This window comes from Giraffa tippelskirchi, chromosome 7 (genome assembly GCF_054371585.1).
Source record: "Giraffa tippelskirchi isolate mGirTip1 chromosome 7, T2T-mGirTip1v1.2.pri, whole genome shotgun sequence".
NCBI classification, from domain to species: domain Eukaryota; kingdom Metazoa; phylum Chordata; class Mammalia; order Artiodactyla; family Giraffidae; genus Giraffa; species Giraffa tippelskirchi.
The window spans coordinates 54,995,853-55,018,746 of NC_137281.1; the positions used below are offsets into that span (position 1 = coordinate 54,995,853).

The 22,894-nt window shown below is 46.2% G+C and overlaps 1 protein-coding gene across 18 annotated transcripts in view; it reads right to left on the bottom strand.

Annotated features, from left to right (window-relative positions):
- WWOX (WW domain containing oxidoreductase) overlaps positions 1-22,894 on the bottom strand; it is a 918,690-nt gene that overhangs the window by 521,747 nt on the left and 374,049 nt on the right. The window contains exon 9 of one of the 18 annotated variants that reach the window (XM_081513863.1): positions 585-2,908. The exons of 16 other annotated variants lie outside the window; for them this stretch is intronic. In XM_081513863.1, the coding sequence (XP_081369989.1) occupies positions 2,840-2,908 (69 nt within the window). In that variant the 3' untranslated portion in view covers positions 585-2,839. Of the gene's footprint in view, positions 1-584; positions 2,909-5,697; positions 5,954-22,894 lie in introns of those variants that run through there. One more of the 18 variants, XM_081513862.1, reaches the window with a different exon arrangement.

Sequence of the window (22,894 nt, forward strand, 5' to 3'; positions counted from 1 at the left end):
CGCCGACTGTCACTGCGTGGTCATGAGACTATTCTAATTGCCATGGCTACAGAAGATGAGGTTAAGTCCCCTGTAAACACTCCTCATTTCCAAGAGGGAGGCCCGCTTGATTTACACAATCACCAGTAAACGTGCAGAGAAAAAAAGATATCACTTAAGAGACCTAATGTTTCCTGGCAGCAATGTACTGGCATTCACTGGGACCCTCTGCACATTCCCCAGGAAAGAGGCCTGGTACGAGGAGCACGGGGCAGTCTGCTACCCCAGGAACGCATGGCTCCAGCTCCTCAAGGACAGGCAGAGTGGCGATCAAGCGCCCTGCTGTCTGGCCCACTCTGCTCCCTCTGCTCCCTGTGCCGAGGCCTCTGAATGCCCGATGGGTTCACTGCCAAAGAGAACGACAGGCCTTCTGATCAACGGCTCTGTTTACGGTAATCAGGGCAGGGCACTGAGCTAGTTTCAGGACGCCAAGTGATCGCTTGTTTTCAGGATAATCAATAAGACACTTATCTTGAAAGATTCATGCAAGTTTGGAATCAATTATGAATGGGATGATGATAAAACTCCGAGAGAGACTCACTGGATTTTTTTTTTTTTAAGTTCTTATCAGAGGGCAAGGCTCCATTTTGTTGGTTTCTCTGAAATATTATATAAATTTAAAAAATGAATACTCACTCTGCTCTGCCATTATCAAATAGCTAGATCATCTCATGATTTAGTAGGGATTTTCAAATTCAGATGCTGTAGAATCCTGGGATAATATAATTCAGGGTTTTTTTTTGTTTGTTTGTTGTTTGTTTTAAAGGAGGAGGGATTTCTCATTGAGAGTATTCAGGATTGCAATGTCGTATATAGTAGAAATGGCTGGCATGAACTGTAGACACAAATGAATGTTGAGTGTGAAAGTAAGCCTCTACAAGTCAAAGATGGATGGTCTTGGGCATGTTATTTCATCTTTCCAAATCAAAATTTCCCTGTAAAAACAACAATGGCACCTCCATTGTAGGGTTATGGTAAAGATAAAATGAGATCATCTATATGGCAAGTTTACCATAATCCCAAGCAATGCAACAGGCTCTCAATAAAAGTCAGTTACTCCTAGTATTAGAATTCTGACTTGATCCCCTTGAGTGAGTTACTCTTTCTGGTCACCACTGTGCAATTTCTAAAAGGGAAATGACAAATATGCTGCAAGGTGGTTGTGGAATTAAAAGAGATAATGAATAAAATAGTATCTGATCTTACACAACTAGCACATGATAAATATTAAAAGCAATACATAATGATATGGAAAGAAAACTCAATTGTTTTTCCTTTACTCTCATGCTCATAATACTTCTGACAGCAGATAAATAGGGTTTGTCCCACAGGGAGCAAATCTCCGAGACCGGCTGGGTGTCCTACAATTGTACTCATTTCTGACAGTTAATAAGCTGCGTTAGAGCAGGCCCCACAGGATGAGGACTCAGTCCCGCGAGGCTACCCGCACTTCAACGCCAATCTCAAATAGCTACCCCCGGCTCACCCCAAGACTCCTGTCTGACCTGGCGACAAGCGGAAGATTCCCACCAGCTTCTTTCAGGTTCCAGAACTTGCCAGAGTGGCTCATATAACCAAGGACGCCAGCTTCTGTACTCTCACCCAGTGATTACCAAGGCTGTTTTAAAGGACAGAACAAGGGGCCGGATGGAGGGAGCCATGGGCCAGGTCTAGAAGGAACTGGAGCACAGGAGTCTCTGTCCACTTGGAGTCAGGGGGTGTCACCCGCCCAGCGCATGAGAGCCCTCACCCACCTTTAAGCAGGGATTTCTATGGTGGCTTCAGCATGTAGGCAAGATGGATTATTAACTCAATTTCCAGCCCCTTGCATCTCTCCAGAAAACAAAAGGTGAGCCTACCATTTCTACTCATGGCTTGGTCTTTCTGGTGACCAGGCCTCATTGAAAGGGCCCCATCAGTTGCCTCGTGAGGACAAAAGATGCTTCTACTTCCCAGAACATTCCAAGGGAATTAGGAGCTCATCACTAAGGAAATGACATGGTCTCAGGAGCCCAGTGTCAGGACCTGGGGCCAAAGACCAAGTATCAGAAGGGGTCAGGGTGCCGAGACCAATATAAACACACAGTTCTCATCATTCCACGATAACATTCGGCTGGAAAAAAACTTTTAGAGAAGCAATACATCCAGTCTCACCTCTCCATTTCTCAAACAAGGAAACAGGGCACTTGTCTGACCCTCAGGTTACCTGGAGCAACTCTTGCCAAGGGGGCCTGGACCAGACTGCTGGAGACGAAGCAAGCCCCGTGGCCAGGAGCGGGGCACAGAACCACAGGAGAGTCCAGGAGCTCATGCAGAGCTCAGGAGTCAGGCCATCTGCCCTCTGGGGGAATGGGCAAGGGAGGGGAGCCAGGCCTCGGGGAGGCCGCGAGGCTAAGCCAGGCAGAGGAAGAGACCGCGGTGGGAAATGACTCACAGAGGAAGCTACTTAGGTCAAGGAGGCATGGTGAGACCACCACAGGCGACAAAGAAGAGAGGGAACAATGTGGAAGACGGGGAGCCTTCTGCGAGCCCACGGCCTGCCTGACTTCAAACCAAGCCCCCTAGCCAGCGGACGGCCAGCAGGACGGGGTGGAGGGGCGGGGAATCAGTGGATCCAGCTTTGGAGAGCTGGTTGAAGGCTGCCTGAGAGGACTCCATAATTAAACGGCTGGTCCCCAAAAGGACAGAGGTGAAGGAACTGCCAGTCTCCTGGCCAGCAGCTGTGACAGTGGTCCCCACTCACCTGAGATGCTATCCCCACCACGGCCTGGGCTCCTCCTGGCTCTCAATAGCTCGACAGTCAGCCTGAGCTTGCAGAGGACTTTTCATAGGCCATCCCACTCAAACTGTCCCTTTGATCAGGAATAGCCTAGGGTAGTCAGAATCATTGCATTATAAATCTGATGCTATACTTAGCTCACACGGCCACAGCTAAAGAATTTCTGTTGAGGTTCAGGTTTTGAGGAACAGATCTGTAACCTGCCCCTGAAGGAGCCTCAGCAGAACCCGGAAGCAGACCAGCAGTCACCTCTGCCTTCCTCCAAGGTCACCACCCCGCCCTTGGGTACCTCGATCACTGGGGAAACCAATTTTGTGCTCAGACTGAGGCCAGAGGAAAACTCTCCCTGAAACTGGCAAATTCTCTCAAATGGTTTCTTTGGAGATATTGCTCATAACACTAAAGAGCACAAGATGTGAAGCTTGCTGGGCTTTTACATGTGTATACACACCCATGTAATCATCACATCAAATCAGGGATCACTTCCAGCATGGCAGAGGGTGCCCCCCACCCCCTAGAGGTACCCACCCCTCAGAGCAGCGACCACTGTTCTGCCTCCTCTCACATGCAGACGTCCTGGCTGCTTTGGACCTTTAAATTAATGCAATCCTACTCTGCATCTTTTCAAGTGTCTGGCTTCTCCCACTTAACTCTCAGCCTGACTCCTGGATTTTATAGTGTCTATAAAAATAGCCCATCTGCTCACCTGTCCTGGACTTCTATTGTGTGCTGGGATCAGAGCTATTCTCATGTTTAATCCTCACTGCAAACTCAGCAAATGGGAATTATTATTCCAGTTTCACTGATGAAGAAAGGTTAAGTGATCTGCTGCAAAATCCCAAAGCTGGAAATCAGCATACTGGGATCAGGGATACAATTTGCTGTTGACTCTTGATGCCAGGGTTGGGAAAAATGGACATGAAGGCCTCTTAACAGTGTTCGAGATACAGTATGTAGTCACAAATATTAGCACCGATGATGATAAAGATGATGATGATGCCAGGCCTTGTATTAATGTTTGGAGAACAGAAAGGAACAAAACAGACGTGGTTCACAGCCTCAGGGATCTGACACCCTGACACAAAGTACATGCAATACACATTTTGTTGTTGTTCAGTCACTCAGTCGTGTCCAACTCTGCAACCCCATGGACTGCAGCACTCGAGGCTTCCCTGTCCTTCACTATCAATACACATACAAATACCTTTATAATGATAAACTGTGATAACAAAGGGAAGAGACAGGTAGCTGTGGGCCACAGTGAAGCTCAGGCAACATGTCTGCAATGGGGGTTTTTCGTCTTGAATTGTCAGAGAACAAGAAGGCTGGGACCTTCAGCAATGTCACACAGCAGTTATTGAAGATGCCTAAAATATCCTCCCCCCCAAAGGTATGCAGCACTAACCAGCTTTGCTCTAATAAAGCTCTTCACCAGAGAGGCGCAATTACATTGGCAGTGGACTCCTCAGAAAGAGCGTTTAAGAGGCAGCTTCGCCCTTGACTCTTGATTCTGCGTGTCAATAGCACTTAACTCAGAAACCCCTGGATTACCAACACCGGATCAGGGCATCTGCTCCCAGAGCCGGACCGCCCCCTCCTGATGCTCTGACACCAAAGGCACTTGTACTATCGTCATGCTGTCACCGAGTCAACTGCCGCTTGGGAAGACGACCCCGGTATTCCCTTCCAAGGGAGCGCTGCCAAGTACCTCTTCCCACAGAACCTACAATGCCTATTCCATGTTAGGGCCCGGGATTCTGCTTCAGAAAAATGAGATGAAACAAAAAACCAACAAACTCCTCTTATTGGATTCACGGTGCTTCGAAGTTCCTCAGAAAATGCTGGAGTGGATCTCAGCTGACACTGACGAGCTTGATACTACAGTTGATGAGTAAAGCAGACGTGAAGCTGTCAGGATTACTCTTGAAATGCCAACATATCCTTTGGCACTGGCTCTGTCTAACTGAGAGAGCCGCTGTTTGCTCCAGCACGGGCTCAGATCCATTCCACTGGTTGAACCACCAGTTCAATCAGCTGCCTGGGTTGACAGACCAGGTTACTGCAGGTTTGTGTAGCTTACTACACAATTCGCATGAACACTTCACATTCAAGACGCAAACTCGGGACACGAGGGCACTGTGTTCTGCTGCTCTGCTCTGTGAGAAGAAAGGAGAGGGTCACCAGCACGTGGTGAACCCTTGATCATCTTACCCGAAGCTAAACCTGAGTAGGTTAAATGTCTGCCGGATGGCAAGCACTGAATCTCTGCTTAAGGCTGGGACAAGCCAACAACAACGTCCTTCTCTGCATACTTGCCATGTCCTCAGAGCAAGCAGGTTCCTGGCACAGAGAAGGTTCCTCTTCAATGTCAGGGGAACACCCTCTCATTATTAACCAACCAAACAGCAGGCCATCAGGACTTTCTGCAGTCAGGGGTAGGGTAAGGATCTGTGGATGAGAGGAGCTGGGAGCCAAAGTCTGGCTCAACCTTTAGAAGAGTTCTCTAAGAACTATCTCTTTGCAGACTAACAAGCTTACTACTAAGCAGGGCTCATCTGTCATCTACCAGAAATGACCCAGCAGAGAGAAACACACTGGGCTGAGGCTGGACTAGTCACCAACCAACGATCAAGTGGAACAAGTCCCTATTTCCAAACTCTCCTTACACACTGAAAGACGCTGCTGGCACACTGATCAAGGTCAACTCATAAAGAATATGACTTTTGATTAAATAAATCTCGCATGTAAGCAAGCACTGATACTTCCTGGTTATAGAGAACTTGCTTGATTCCACATGTTCATGTATGTTGAGAGGATTAACATTTTCATCTGCATTCAACGGTAACCTCAGACGACAAGCATAACATAAGCCAACAGCATTTGCTATCAAAAGAATAGATCTTACTTTATTTCTACCTTCACCTGACATACTCTGGCCATGTATTGACCACTTAGGAACACTCTTCTGGCTGTGCATTCAATCAATACCTCACTCGTGTGGAACATATAACTGTATGTTCTCTGCTCATACAAACCGTTGATGATGAGTGCCGATTAGGGAGCAGAAAACCAAAGGCATCCGTGCGCCCAGCACTCCTTCTCGGAGGACTGGCCTGAGAACGATCCTTGTCCTGCCTGCAAATGAAATATTTAAAACAGTGTTTGGATGCTCCGAGTTATACCTGACATATTTGTCGATTTTCCCAGATGCTGGGAGTGATTAGATTTGGGGGTCAGTTGCTCTAAGGTCATGGGCAGACCACACATTTTAATTTCAAATGGAGGGTGACAAACCTGATAAGTGAAACTTTATAAAATAAAAGGATATGAAATCAACTTACACTGCTAGTTGGTATGGGGAAAACTTTTGTATTAAGCCCTGTCACCTAAAGGTACTGAACCTGGTGTTACAAGACATAATTTTCCTGACAAATAACCTTGATAAGTTAAGGAACGTAGCAAACACACTGTTATAAACTACTTCAAACCGTGGAGAACACTCATGCTTGATGAGGTAGGGGAGGGAAGGGGTAAAGAGACTTTGGCTTCATATTTCCAGGCACTTATTGGTAAAGAATATATTCTTAGGGTTCACAACAAATCTGGAAAGATTATTACCATGAGCATGCAATAGACAAGACTGGCAGGCGGGCAGTCAGAACTGTGAAGGGTTAAACTATAAAGACAAGATATGGCCTAGAAGTGTTTTAAAACTCAATTAAAATAAAACCAGGTCCTGTTAGTTTTTCCAATCCAGATTTAAGACTCATTCTGTATTATCTATTCATATGAAACAGGGTACAGCAATTGAATTTTGAATTATGCTAACCCATTTTCTCAGCTATAGAAAATGTTGGCTTCCAGCCCAATGAATACAATGGCCACATGCTCGAGACCCTTAATTATCTAATTAATGTAGTGTCATTTCAGCAATTAGTTCAAATGACCATACATAACTTTTTCCTTTTGTAAGATCACAACTGTAAATATTTTTAAAAATACTTGTTATAACGTGCCATATCCTGTGCATGAAAAGATATGTAATTCGGATTAAAAAACAGAAAATGACCAAGGAAGCTTTGAAATTAAAAGAGAATGAAACACCAAACCAACTCTAATATAAGCAATGGCTGATTTCCATAAAATTAGACTCACAGGGTAAAGATCACAGATACCCTACTCAACCTAGAATTGTGACCAGGAATTACTATCTGGTTTTGCAGATGTTAACAAGAAATTACTAGGCATGTTTGGGGTGGGGTTAAGAGAAGAAGTCATTCTAATGAAAGCCCTAATAAATGGCATTATAAAATGAATAACAATTAGAAAAACTCTTCACAGAAGACTGCCCTTCCTCGCCGTTTTCTCCCCACTGCCACCATGGAGCTGAATTTTAACTTTCCCTTTTTCACTGACTCTGCAAATCAGATAGTGTCACTAGTTGCCTCTATAATCTACTAATCCCGGAGCCTTCACATTCCAAAGCTAGAGCTGTAGACAAGCACACTGGTGCTACAGAAATCATGTCTGTGCCGCTTGGTCTGGCCCCTCCCTCCACTGGGCAATCTGTTCATCCCGGAACCACTGGCTAACAGCTCTGGGCAACTGCCAGGATTGCTCTCGCTCCTGGAGAGCCAAACCTGGTTCCGAGGAGAAGTTATTTGTTTGGGATCACAGAGACAACCATCAGTGATCATTAATTGAAATCTATCATTAGCCAAAAAAAAAGAAAAATAGCAAATACGACCCTTGCTTCTAAAGAGCTTGCAGTCCGATGGAGAAAGCAAGTGAGTATGAGCACGCGCACGCACACACACACACACACACACACACACACACACACAAGTAAGCACAGACTTCTTGGAAGCTACTGTGCCTCAAACACTGTGCTTTATTTAGAAAACTCCTTCACAAGCCCTGGAGTTTTACCGCACACAACTGAAGTCTATGGTGTGGTGTGAAATGGTGATGCTCTCCTTGGGTCTCAGGGAGTCTTCAAGGCAGCCTTAGTTCAAGCGTAGGAGAGACGGACATTTTTCAAGCACTATTAGAGTCCGGAGATCACGGTAAGGGATTTAAAGCTGTTTCTACCTTATTTCATGTCTCACAACTACCTTGCAAGGTCGATGGTGTTTGTTTTCTGAAGAGGTGGGAACTCAAATATTTCTCAGCCTGTTTCTCCATCTGTAACGGATTAGGGGGAGAGAGTCTCCCAGACCTCAACAACTCTCAGATTGTAGACTCTGCAGCTTAGGGACTGCCAGGCTGGCTTCCCTCCCAACTGAAACTCCACCACCATGGTCCCACTGGACATCTTGACCCTTCTCTTGAGACTCTTCTTCCTCACCAGCCTCATCTTCTGCTTCCTCCTACCCCACGGTATACATTTGGTTAACAGTACATACCTGCATGGCTCTGTGAATCCCACACTCTCCCCTCCTCTGGTCCTTCTGCCTGAGTAGCCACCCCTGCCTTTGCCCGAGTGGTGATCTTGGTTAGCCGTTCAGCTTGGTAGAGCTACCACCTCCTCCTGGGAGCTCGCCTCGCCTCTCCCTCCCACGTCTTACTCTGCGCCCTCCATACATGAAGCACACTTAGGTTCAGCTCTGCTGCAATTTATTTAACTATCCATCCCCTTGACTGAGCTGTATATCCCTTAAGCACAAAGTAAAACCCACCCCTTTATTCCTAGTGTTTAATACTGTAATATCCACACAGCAAGAACTTCATAATTATTGCCAAACCATTAAACGGATTTTTTTTTAAAGCTCCAAAAAATATAGGACTGAGGTAAGCAAGCAAATATGATAAAACTCTTGACAATACAAAGACAGAAAGTAACCAAAACTATGAAAAGGAAAAAAAAAACGCAGAAGAGGATGATGTGACCATCTTACTGCTGTGACTTCTTTTGCAGTGCAGGTTTCTGAAGAGCAAGATCTATCATGAGTAATATCAACAATCAACAAAGCTGGAACAGTATTACAGATGACACCCATTTATGGGGATGTACCCTCACCACTAAACTGGTTTACAAACATGCATTCTGCAAGAGAAAATACATGTTGTAGGTGTCAGAGATGCAATTCTGAAAGCCACACCAAAAACCAGGCTTTCAGAAAACCATGAGGTTGCATTCATTTTCATTTACTTATACTGTTGATGTATCATATTGATTTTTTCCAAATGACCCATAGCTGGAAATGAATTTCTTTCACATAGTTCATAACAACTACATATCTATCTATCCATCCAGCCATTGTGACTGTATAAATGGATTTGGTATATTCATACATTCACCAAATTACTGAACGGTAAGAGACTAATCCAATGCCATGAGACTATTCTTAATCGTCGAAAAAGCAAGAAACCATCCACAAAAGCTTTGCTTGTCCCATGTAAAGGTCAGACAGTCCAAGTACTTTGTGAAGCGAGTGGTCAATAATGTATGCCCAGCTATATAATGAAGTGTCTACAAGAACAAAGGCTGTATATTTATTTCCCTCTGAAATCTAGACCCACGGGACAAATGTTCTTGTGAAAATAATAATTACCAAGTCTTGGCTGTTGAGGAAGAACGGGGGCCAGGAGGGTTCACATGAGATAAAGCTGTATTTGAGTACATTCAGTCAAAGGGAAAGCCTGAAACTAAATTACCAATAGCACAAGCCCAAACAAGGTCGCCTGTGCCTGTGCTAAGCTGAAAGTCATATTGTTGCCATTCCCTTGCGATGGATTCTTCACAATTCACAGCTTCTCCAAGGAAGCAAGGGTAAAGCAAAAAGAGGACCAGCACACGGCATTCTAAAACTATGAAGTAGGACTTATCCAAAGTAGGGGTGCAAAGGATGAACGTGGAGCACAATCGTCTCTACTTAAACGCTTTAGTAACCGAAGCCCAGAAAGGTTCAGTAAATCACCCAAGGTCACAAAGCTGGGAAGTAGAAGAGTGTGGAGTCAAACTGCAGCAGGTCTGACTTCAACGTGAGGAGTCACTCCCAGTGATGTTTGAACTTCCCTCTTGGTGAATTCGAGCCTGGGTGAGAGGTGAGCCAGCTCAACTATGAGGTGGTCTCAGGGCACCTGTGCTCACAGGAAGAGAATTAGGGGACAAGTGATGGAGCCTCTAGTCTGAAGAAGGCTAACACGTGAACAAGATATTAAAACGTTTATATTTAATTTCATAAAAGTATACTTTATGTATATCAAATAAATCCAAAAGACTAGACAGAAAGTCTACTCGGCAAATACTCACTTTTCGTCCTCCCACCTCTGTGGAAGGTGTAAAATTCACCACCTGAAGTTGGGCTTGGCCATGCAACTGGCTTTGGCCAATGAAATGCCCATGAAAGTGATGGGCCAAGTCGAGTCCATCTGAAGCATCAGGAGCTCTGATTCTCACCATAGGAAGGATGTGCCCCAACTTGCCACTTGCATCCTGAGTCTGTAATGGACTCATCACTCCATTTGGGGTGGTCTATTACACAGCAATAGCACAGAGTAAAGATGGCATGAAAAAGACAAGGGTCCAGGGATGTAAGAGTGAGCAGACAGGAGTGTGGATACAGCAGCAGAGGGACAGACATAGGAAACATTCTTGAAAAAGGAGTAAGAAGCTCAAACCTGCATCTTAGATCCCTGATCCCATAGTTTTCCACCTTCGCCACATGCATTTAAAGAAACTAACATAGAAAGACACCTGCTTTGTGGAGAATGAGAATATTAGTACCTTTCAAGCCCAATGCCTTCAAACAAGAAAAATATGCAAAAGGCAAAACCAAAAATCACATCAGAGCTCTATTCTGAACAGAAAGCAACGTCTTTTGGGAGGAGAACTTCAACTGTTGGGTACACATTTTGGACCAAAAGAAGATAACTGAACATCTTGTGAGTTCCAGAAAATCTTGGGAGCATTGTATGTTGCAGAAAAGTTGGTGAAACATAGAAGAACTGGAAGGGAGGCCATTTAAAAGATTCCCCAAGATCATGGCGATTACTTCTTCCCTTTATAATGCAGAGTATATTGAAATTTCTTTTAAAAATTCATACGGGAGAATCACTCTATTGCAACTGCACGAGGGAAGCTGTCAGACAACATTCCAAATTCAATATTACATTGTGCTTCAAGAAAAGATTTCCATATATTCTAGATTAAAAAAAGCCTCATAAATAAATGATAATCCCGTGGCATGTTCTGAAAAATGAAAAAATAATTTTGTGTTTGCATTTTACTCCACAGAGTAAAATTTAATCTCTCTTTTAGTACACCATGTTTTATATAAAGAGGTAAAAGATGTAACCTTATGAAAATTGATTTTTTTTACATGCTTAAAAATGTCCCTTGCAGTATTTATCTAGGTGTTTTCCATCAGAGAGTATAAAGAAATCAAAAGTTGATAACTTCACCATGGGGGGTTAAAAGTAAATGGAGTATTGTGATTTGATGAAAGTCTTCTTCAGAGTGTTAAGAAGAATGAAGACGAGACAGAGGTGTTTGCAGTGTGCTTGTCCATAATCAAGGTTATGTTTTCAAAACAGCATCATGATCTACAACAGTGCCAAGCACACGGTAGGTGTTCCTGAAATGTTTGTCAAATGTGTGACTTGAAGGAAGCAATGGAGAAAAATCCAATGACCCATGCCAAAGCAAAGCTGACATTATGGATATTAGGACAGGGTAAAGTCAGAGCATCTGAGTCGGCCATCCATGTGGGAAACCCTCCCAGTTCTCTGAGCATCCTTCACAGTGTAGTGGATCTAATACTGATTGACACTATCCTCTCAGGATATCTCATATTGTGGAGACAAGCCTATCAGAGTCTACTGTCCTCTAAACAAATCTTTCCCAAACTTGCGAAGCCCCAGGAAAAACCAAGCCAAACCAGTTCTGCTTCACTGCCTGTCCTCACCTCCAGGGGCGGAACTAGTCTACAGGTGCTTTCTCATCCCTGCTGAAAAGAAGCTTGGGGACCACACTGAACTCAGGCAAAGTTTTTTCTTCAAAATCTTCCCGCTTTAACTTGAAGGCTTTAGGTGGCAGCTTTGGAAGGCAGATCTGGTCCTGAGACTGCTGGCTTCTCCGCCAGTCCCAGACAGACAGCAAGTGTAGACAGCCTGGGGCCAGATTCGGGCTTTAGATGTGGACATTAACTATAGCAGCAAAGAGGAGCAAGGGTATCCCAGTTGCTCTGGGCAGAGTCTACTGAGGCTCCACAGGGACCGTGCCTGGTGTTTACACCTGTGGGTACTTGCCTCCCTGAGTGTGGGCAGGATCTGGGATGTGCTTCTTCCCAGTAGAGTAGTGGGTAAAGGTGACCCGATGACACTCCTGAGATTACATTATGTCATATATGACCTGCTTTAGGGTCTTGCTGCCATCTTGGGAAAGCCAATTGTGGTAAAGGACTGCAGATGGTCTTGAGGAACTGAGGGCCACCTCCAGGAGCTGAGGGAAGGCCTGCAGCCAAGAGCCCAGAGTCGGCAAGAAGCCAGGGGCCTGGAGATAGCTCAGTAAAAGGAAGTCCACCCGTAAGTGGACTTTGTGACCTCAGAGGTGGGGGTGACTTTGGAAGCATATACTTCCCCAGTCAAGCTCCTACATGAGAACACAGCCTGGTGGACACCTTGACTGCAGTCCTTCGAGACCATAGGTAGAGGAGCCAGCTAAGTCAGGCCCAGGCTGCTGACCTGTGGGAACTATGAGATAACAGAACTGCAAGAACTGCACACTGTCTAGTGAGCATGACATCCTTTTTCATTTACGTTTTCATTGCGCTGCCTGAAGACTGATGAGTGTGAGACTGTTTTTCATAGTAGGATACTCTGAGCAGGACATTCAGAATTATAAGACAGGTAGGTGCTGCCCTTTAACATCTATATATCAAGTTGACAAAATAAGACATAAGCCAAGGAAAAAGTCATTAATGCAGGAGATAAAAGAATGTATCCTGTGTATATACATATATGTGTATGTATATACTTCACTGTATATTTATATAGAATGGGAAATATATATGAATATTTATAATAGACAATATATATATGTATATTTATATATAGAAAATGGAAAATTTCACAAAATCATGAATGTATATATTTAAACTTTCAATATGATGCAATGCCCATACATACGTGCTAAGTCACCTCAGTCATGTCTGACTTTTTGCGATTCTATGGACTGTAGCCTGACAGGTTCCTCTGTCCATGGGTTTCTCCAGACAAGAATACTGGAGTAGATTGCCATTTCCTTCTCCAGGGTATCTTCCTGACCCAGGGATCAAACCTACATCTCTTCTATCTCCTGTGTTGGAAGGGGGATTCTTTACCACTATATTTATTTAGTTATTTTGTGAAATTTATAGATAGATAAAATGGAAAATTTCACAAAATCACATATGACTGATTCTGGTTCCCAAGATTGACAGTATGACCTTGAGTGAGTCATTTATCTATTTAAGACATAACAGGCACACAAAAATCTATCTACAAATTACAAAAAAAAAAAAAAAGAACAACTGATACAAAATGAGAAGAGTCCCTGTGTTCCTAACACTTACAAAGTATCAAACTGAGTATTCTCCTCCTGGGGCATTAAGAAATGTACATTTCTCTTCTGCTTTGAATAACACAGCCTTCCCAGCCCACTCAGACACAGAGAAAGGATCGATATTTCACATCAAGCACAGACCTCAATTCTAAATTTAAAAATCACAGGGCAGATGAATGAACTCTCTGCTCAATGCCATCTCTTCGACAATGTGTAACATTTGCCTTCACAGGGCACCTTTGCACTTTCCATTCCTTCTGCCTGAAACACTTTTCCTCTGGCTCTTTACATTCTTGAATCGTTCTTACCTGTGAAGCCTCAACTTCAATGTCAACTGGGCATCCTTCCACAAGACAGCCACACTCCACCTCTGACCTTCCTTCTGAACAGGCATCTCCATCAAAGGTATTTTATTTAGTCCTTGACTTGTTTCTTGCCTGCCCCCAACCTCCCACAACTGAAAGGCAAACCCTGTGAGGAGAAGTACCTGCTTGCCCAGGGGGTTCACACTTGTGTCCTCAGCACCTTGAATAGAACCTCACGTCTAATATGATGCTGGTAAATAAACAACTGTTTCATTAGTTCATTGACCACTGAGTATCAGGAAAGACTTTGCAGTGGGCCTGGAGAGTTATACATGAGTTTATATGTAAACAAAAGACCAGGACTCCAGATTCCTAACTCAGCAGTCATCACCTTCACTTCACTCGTTTCCCCCTTGAGTTTCCTGCCAAGGGGATCAATTTCTCCCAAGGCCAACAGGACCACAAGTCTTTCCTGGATTCTATTCATTTCCTTTTTATTATAAGCATCCACTAAAGAAATTACATGGAAATAAATCAACAGAAGACTCTATTTTCTTTATCTTTATATCCACCTGATAGCTTTAGAGTTTCAGTCTTGCCAACAACCATCCCGTAAGTGTGTAAGGATGGAAACCATCTCATTATATTGGAAATACAAAGAGGAAGTTCAGGGAGCAGCACATTATAAGAGGTACCGATGGATATTTATGGTGAAGGAAGATGATTAGTCAGAAGCAGGAGCTTGTCGGTAAGGTCACATCATATCACGAATATGGTTTATTACCAGCGCACAAAGAAATGCCCGCTGTTTGGTCAATAAGGTATGGATAAAAGGTTCAAGATAAGGAAGAAGCACTTTATAAATGAAAACATTTCCTAATGAAATTAGTATCGTTATTGCAGGAAGTGCTAATTTTCCTGCTCACTGAGAGTTTAATAAAAATGTTATGCCTACTCTATAACTGTGATTAATCAGTGTGGCATTGAGAAGTGCAGGGGTTCTTTCTCAACAAGGCAATTTTCGAAATTTGAAAAGGTGTAAATTTCATGCAAATTGCTTCATAATCATATATGTACAAAACTGAGCTGACAAAATTGCAGTTAGGAAAGAAATCATTAACATATAACATTTTTTTTAATCTTTTTTTCCCCCAACTGCTCATGAAAAGGTAAATTGCAAATGAAAAGATAATGACCAACTGAGAAGCGCGCAGTTAGAAACGCCAATAGAATGGTTGACAGTTTCAGACGAACCCGGATATGGATGCCAAACTTGAACAGCCATAGGAGATCCGAGGCTTCATCAAGGAAAACACTGCTTTGATGCGCAGGAAATGCACGCACCTGTTTTAACCATAATGGTGGTGGTTTCAGTTCTTAAGTCGTGTCCAACTCTTGGACTCCCTGGACTGTGGCCTGCCAGGCTCCTCTGTCCATGGGATTTTCCAGGGAAGAATTCTGGACGGGGTTGCCATTTCCTTTTTTTAGGGGATCTTCTCAACCCAGGGATCGAACCTGGGTCTCCTGCAATGGCAGGCAGATTCTTCACTGACTGAACCACCAGGGAAGCCCTTAATCACAGCAGAGAGAGAAGATGAAGTACTTTGCTGCGTCTGCTTCTTTTGGTGAGAACAGTGCATTTGGCTGAGGAAAACTGCATTTCTGCACACAGAATTCCTTCTTAAAAAGTCCCAAGGTCTCCTGCAATTTTAAACAATAGTTTGCAAACCTGAGGGCTCCTCTGACAAAGCAGCCTATTTGGTGGCTTATCTGGAAGGAGTTCCCCTCCCCCATAATAAACATACCAGAGGGGCTCACAGGGAACCCCTCCCACCTCCTGGAGTCTGTAGCAAGCACCACCTGAGTAAGTCCCAAACAGGTTATTCATCTGTTTACACAGCTAAGGGAAGGATAATAAGACCTCAAGTGTAAATACCGCAATGTTAAGATGATTAGACCCTTCTATGGATGGCCCTTAACACTTGCAAAGCAAAAGCAGAAAGCTAGTGGGAAGATGGTGACAGGTCACTAACAGCCAATTGTTTCTGGAGTTTAGGAAGCAGGAAGCCTACGCTTATGTTTTAATATATAACTTAGAAAGCAGTGGTTGGCAATTTCGGGGTAATAACTCACAGGGATTCTAACTGGACTAAGTACTGCCATGCTTCCTTGCATGGGGAGGATTGTTTTGTTTTTTTCACGAGCAGGCATTTGGAGGGACAATGTCATGATAAGTGGGAACCATTTTCCTCCCTCATGTTCATCCCGCGCCTCATACATTTTCTAAAATTACGGCCCTGCTTGAGGCAGTTATTTTGTGCAGTTGATGTTCTTTAGGGGAGCTTTTCAGAGGACGATCTTGGGTTAGAGTGGCCTGTTTTAGGACCATCTGGTCACATGCATTACTGCACACTTCGGAATTCTGCGCTGATTAATACGACGGTGAGCATCCACCCTGAGTGTCTCTCCAGCGGACGGCTCGTAAATAAGACAGCGGCTCCTGCCGCCCACAACCCCTGCACGGTGAACGGTGCTGAGGTTAAGACTCTATTATACGCTAAGATTCATAAGCCTCGAAGGGCCCCAGACGAGCCGCTGGGGAGAAAGGGCAGTGGGTACTCGTTGCTGTCCCATTAGACACGGATGAGCCTCAGGCAGTCACTCTCTGTCACTCCAGCCTCGTAAGGGGCCCCGGGCGAGACCCCCGCTGTGTGAGGGTGCCTGCCGAACTTGCCTGCTTTTCTTTCCCCTCAACTCGGCCACAGAGAAGGCGTGGGCCACGTGGAAGTTTCCATGGTCAGCAAGGGGCACCCCAGTTTTGCAGCAAAGGCCATCCTTCAAAATAACATCAGGGCTGGGCATGGGGACTTCTGAGCACAGAACAAAACCCACTTTTTGGCAGAGAACAGGGGTCAGGAGATGGGGACTCCAATTCAGCTGCTGTCCATCACGGAGGTGGGGCTGGGGAGCATCCCTGAGCCTCTCTGAACCTCAGTTTCTTCATCAGAAACCGGTGATGGTGAGCTCACCTACCTCCCAGGTGGGAGAGGTGAAGAATGAGAGTCTAAGTGTAGCTGAGTGCCTAGTGCACAGAAGAACCACAATAGATGTGAGTTTTCCTATGAGCATTCTGGTAGCTGCTCTGATTTTAATGTCCAATATGACATTACCAGGAGAAGGCAATGGCACCCGACTCCAGTACTCTTGCCTGGTAAATCCAATGGGTGGAGGAGCCTGGTAGGCTGCAGTCCACGGGGTCACTAAGGGTTGGACATCACTGAACAACTTCACTTTCACTTTTCACTTTCACGCATTAGAGAAGGAAATGGCAACCCACTTCAGTGTTCTTGCCTGGAGAATCCCAGGGACGGGGGAGCCTGGTGGGCTCCCGTCTATGGGGTCGCACGGAGTCAGACACGACTGAAGCGACTTAGCAGCAGCAGCAGCATGACATTACCAATGCCGTTACCACCATCACTGTTCAGAGACCACATCCCAAGAGGCGTGTGCTCATAGGAAGGAAGAGGCCAGGGGTCAAGGGAGGCGGAGTGCTAACTCACTCCCTGCCCTTTCCTCTGGATCCTAGTACGTGACCCCTGTGAGGGATGGACAAGGTTTGCAATGATTCTCCACTTCTTGAATACCTGCTGAACCCATAACTTCCTCCATGGAATGGTCATGATTCCTGAGGCATAACACACTCGCTTCGAGGCATCAGCAGGGGTTCGCTCACCAACTACTTGACTTCTCTCACGTACTAGGCCCACAGCTGAGGAAAAGGATGGACTGTGATCCATCGTGCTTTACAGTACCCTGTGAAGAGTCAAATTCATACGTACGGTCTCTGTTGACTTTTCCTGTGCAAACAAGCATCCTCCAAAGGTTTGGTTAAAAAACAACAGCAACTTCTTTTTAGCCCCTGATTTGATAAGTCGGCAACTGGGGCGAAGCTCGGCTGTCAGCGAGGCAGTGTTGACCCGGGGTTGGCTGGCTCTCGTTCAGATCCAGGCGGCCGCCATGCGGCTGTGTGTCTCTCACCACCCAGCAGGCCAGCCTGGGCTTGCATGAGCCCAGAAGTGGAAGGTTCCAGAGCATCGAGCAGGCGAGTACTGATGCGGAAACACTTTGCAAGCCTATCATTGTGTCCTTGTTTACAAGTGCCCCAAGGCCAAAGCAGGTTCTGGGAGGCCTGCTGATCCAAGGGGTGAAGATGCTGACTCTGCCTTTTTTTAAAATTAATTTTATTTATTGTTTATTTATTTTCAGTTGTGCTGGGTCTTCACTGCTGCACAGGCTTTTCTCTATTCGTGGTGAGTGGGGCTACTCTCCAGTCGCAGTGCTGAGGCTTCTCCTTGCAGTGGCTTCTGCTGTTGCCGAGCACGGGCTCCAGGGCATGCAGGCTTCAATGGCTGCGGCTTGTGGGCTCAGCAGTTGTGGCTTCTGGGCTCCAGAGCACAAGCTCAACAGTTATGGTGCATGGGCTTAGTTGCTCCATGGCATGTGCAATTTCCCTTGAACCAGGAGGCCAACTCATGTCTCCTGCCTCGGCAGGCAGATTCTTATCCACTGAGCCACCAGGGAAGTCCTAACTCTGCCTTTTGAAGGGAGGTTTAAGGCATCACAGGCAGGGGCATAAGTGTGTAGGAGGAGCGGAAAGAATCGTGGTCGTGTTTACAATCCACCTCAGCAATGAACTGTTGGCATCTGTGGACATCACATCTGTCAATCAGGACACACTCAGAGACAGCTCCTAATTCCAAGGGGTATTATTCGAATCAGATAACAAGTCAATTTTCTTGGATAATTTACTGTCATTTAGCCCAAGGGCAGGTGGGCAGAAGAGAGATGGCTCTCTAGAATTTTCTTGGTTCCAAAAGCCTGTAAGTCTTCATATAATAGGAAAAAAAAACAAAAGAGCACGTGCATGCATGTGTGTATATGTTCACGCACGTGTGCATGTATCCTACGTATAGTATCTTTGGACTCTCTCTTCTTCGTTGGTATTGTTCATTCTTCGGGGCATTGCTGCTTGTCAGTTGCATTCTTGAACCACCTCCCATGGCCCCCAAACTGCAACTGCCTCAATGATATACAGAGCATTCAAAAGAAATAAATAAAAAAAAATTTAAAAGGCAAGTTTCAGGAGGGCAGCACTTACCCATTCTCGGGAAAATAGACTGAAAGGAAAGGATTGTCAGAGTGTTCCACGAGTGACATTTTCAGCCGTATAAATTCCGATTTATTTTCCCATGTAATCATCTTGATTGCAGACATTCTTTCTGAGAGATCACACCGCTCTTGGCTAGCTTTTTCAAACCGCACAAGACAACTTTGAAACCTGATTAGTATGTATGATGGGAAATCAGATATATTATATTTAGCTTGAAGTGCAGAGCGCCGTGGGTGCAAAGAAAGAAAGACAGGGGGAGGGATAAAGGGGGGGAAAAAGAACATCTGTAATCCTTTTCAGAGGATTGTGCGCGGCACAGGGTGGGGCGAGGAGCGGGGCTGGTGGGTGGCATCTGCAGGAGCTGCCCATGTAATTAACCGACTGGGGATCATCTCTTTATCTGGCGGCTCTCCAGGCTCGAAGCTTAGGGGCTGGAAGCTTCCAGACGTGGGGCAGGCACGTGCCTTCCCGTGATGACATCTGAGAGCCCGTCACTCCCATCGGCCAGGCCTCCCCAGTGTCGGGGCTGGGGCGTGTGGTCAGCAGGCCTCCGCTCCCTTCGAGCGGCACTGGGGCCTGGTCCTGGGCGCAGCGGCCCGCAGGCAGGCTTGGGCTTGGCGCAGCGGTCTGACCAAGAGCTGCTCTCCAGCTGCAGTGTGCAGCCCTGCCGGCAGAGCCAAGACCAGGGCGGGCGAGGGGCCTGGCAGTGATGCACGATGGGCGCGCAGCGGTGCGGCGCCTGCGGGAACCGAGAGGAGATGCCTCCTCCAATGTCACCCAGGGTGTCCGCCGGCCTTAGCCTGGCCCTGAGGCCCAAGAAGCAACAACCAGAAGGAAACACACACATCCCGGGGGTGGAGGTAGGGGTGGGGGTGGGGGTGGGAGGCGGTGAATGGATCTAGCGGGTCATTAAAATCCTAGTTCTTACATTAATAGGACATAGCTAGATAAGGAGCACAATACAGAATGTGCGGGGTGGGGTTGAGACAATCTGAGACTTCAAGGAATTCTGTTCGGGGGACAGGGAGGGGGAAGCTTGGGGCAACACCTCCAGGCTCCTCAAGGCCCGTGTTTCTCTCCTCTGCCTCCTGGACATCCACCACAGGAAAATGTGAGAAGTTTGCAATTTCCAGAGTGCCTGCATTAAAGCTGGGTTTTACCATCTGATCTGACCGGAGGACTCCATCCAGAGGGAAGGGCAGGGGGAGGGATGTGTGCTGAGCGCCGACTGTATGCCTAAGCAGGTCTAACAACTGAACGTCTGCTGATCGCTGCGTCACCGTCCTAGGAATCCTGAATGCTGACAGCTCCTGGGTGGGGGCACCGAGGCACAGGGAGCATGACGAGGTGAACCAGGTCAGAAGAGAGACCGGACTGTTTCCACTCAGCCCCGTCCGCGGGGAACTGATGACCCTGAGCCACATAAGCCCCTCTCCCTGACCGCGTCCTCGCAGGTGGGGGCCACAGGCGGAGGAGGACACGGTTGCCCACAACCCAACCTCCGAGTCTCTCCAGGAGGCTCTACCTAAGTGCCTATCTCTGTGCATGCTATCCCTCCTAAACTTTCTGCCTTTGAAAATGTCTCTGAAAAGACCTAGGCTTTGTTTTCTACTATTAAAACAAATAAATAAATTGGCTTTGGTGGTAGCATACTAAACGGGTTCCCAACCCAAGATTCACCCCGGTGTACACCTGGCCTTTTGCAGTGACACAGTCAATCACTAGTCTAGGTACTGCTTCCAAGGAACTTTGCAGATGTTAATTAAGCCTCCAAATCAGCTGACCTTCAGATAAGGAGACTATGCTCATGGGATGAGCCCTTTAAATACAGGTCTAGATGTCAGCTCAAGGACAGTCAGAGAGACTGGAAATATGAGGAGGATTCAGTGCGCAGGACAGGCTCTGATAGTGGTTTTGGGGATGGGGAGGGCCCTGTGGCAGGACTGGGGGTGGCTCCTGGGAGGTGGGAAAGGCGGGCAGCTGACAGATGGAGGCCCCAGACTTACAACCGCAAGGGACTGGGTTCTGCTGACAACTGGGATGAATGGAGGTATCAGGGGGTAATTCTTTAGTAATTCCAAAACAATATTTCTCAGCGGTATTACTCATGATAGTAACATGATATAAATTATTTTTCTATGCTATGTCCTACACAGAGTCGAGTGAAACAAATTTCAGACCAAACAGAATTCGGAATGTATTTGACAGAAGGCACCCAATCAGGGTGGCGCTGACTTACTCAAACACACCACATGGAGAAAAGGCTACCGCGGGTATTTTCTGTATCAAATATCATTAATAGAATCTCCCAAACCTCAGAGCTGGAAAGAATAAAAAAGAACAGCTTTGTAAATTTCTTCTTATAACCAAAATCACGCAGCTCAAGATGAGAACCCCTCAATGTTCCTAATTTCTCTGAAGCAATATGACGGCAAACTCTTGAGACCTTGGCTATTTCAGACAAAATAGAAAAATGTAGATTCAGGAGGAAGCAGGGGACCTGGGTGTGCTGCTACAGATTGTGATCCAAGTCATAAATTGAGGTAAAGCAGGAAATTAGGGGAGGGGGAAAAAGGATGGAAGTTGTGGTTTTGCACCCCGTCCGCTGGGGGATCTGAAAGATAAATGGGCTGAGGATACTCCTGTCCATTTCGGCTACACATTCACACCAGGCGCGTCATCAGTTAGAACACTCGACCCAAGAAGCTACTGTGGGAAGGAGGTTTCCCTTGAGGACGTCGGTTGAAAAGAAGAAAAAGAAAGGCAAAGAAAACCCATGTGGACTACAAAACAATATATACTCACTAAAAACCCAGGCTGCGCTGGGAGCCATTGCTTCCTGCAATTCCTTTTATTATAATAAGAGGCTGTATTACCAAGGTGATATAGGTGATGCTGGAGGGGAAGCGGGGAAAAGTGGAGTAGTTATTTTTACACACTCCTTGGCTAGGTAATGTCTTGCCTCTCCCCTCCCCATAGCAGAATGTCATCTACCTGCCCCCCTACACTCAAACCAGTAGCTACATCTTATTTCTCCATCCCTCCCAGACTTTTGACCTCCATGAGGTCTTGCCACGACTCCTCTGAGAGCCCCTCTGCTTCCAGTCCTGCAAATCCATCCTGCTTACTGAAGCTGGAGGACTCCTGACTGCACTGCACTCAGTCCCCTTGTTATGTGCCGGGTACCAAGATCCCCGTGGACCTCCTAGGACTTTCCACAGCTGTGAAGGTCAAATTCAGAATACTGCTGGGATGCCCAAGGCACCTCGGTCTTTCACCTGTTTCCCCTTTCCGTCTCATCTTTTGTCACCACTGGCCCTCTCCCATGGAGGCTCCAGGCAGACAGAACCAAGTATCCTTTCCCCCAGGAGCCAGATCTTGCCTGGATGTCCAGAATGTGACCATGAGCAACAAAGTCCTGGTCATTACAGGGATGACAGTCTTGGATGGCCCGCAGAGGCCAGATGACCATAATGAAGCTGTGGTCATAGAGGGTGTTACCAGAACAGGGGAGAGGTACCCACCACACACTCAAAGTCTGTGTGTACGTGGGCGGTGGGGAGTGGGGAGTGGGGAGAGTCATGGTTCAGGCCAGGCTTCTGAAAGAGTTAAAGTTAGTCTAGAGAAGGAAAAAAGAACACTCTAGGCAGAAGCAGCTACACATACAAGGATTGCCGACTCAGATCTGGGACTGGGAGAGCCAATGCCGGCTAGCTCAATGATCCAGAGTCCCAGGGCTCCAGCACCCCAAGACTGAAGGGCAAAGAGTCATGCTCTCCCCTGGTTTCCTGCTGGACCCTGACATACAGAACAGTGCTTGTGCACAGCCAGTGCTCAGCAGGCATCTGCCAAGGAAATCTGACAACATGGAGTTCAGAAGTATTACTGAAGTTCCAGGGCGGGGGTGGGGGTGGGGTGGGGGCGGGAATCACTAAAGTTGGAATTGGACTATGCACATCACAAGTATTCCTCTTTTGCTTCCAGATCTCTATGTGATGGCAGACAGGGAGCTACCATCTCAAGGTAAAGAAATAAAAACAATACTGAAAATAAGT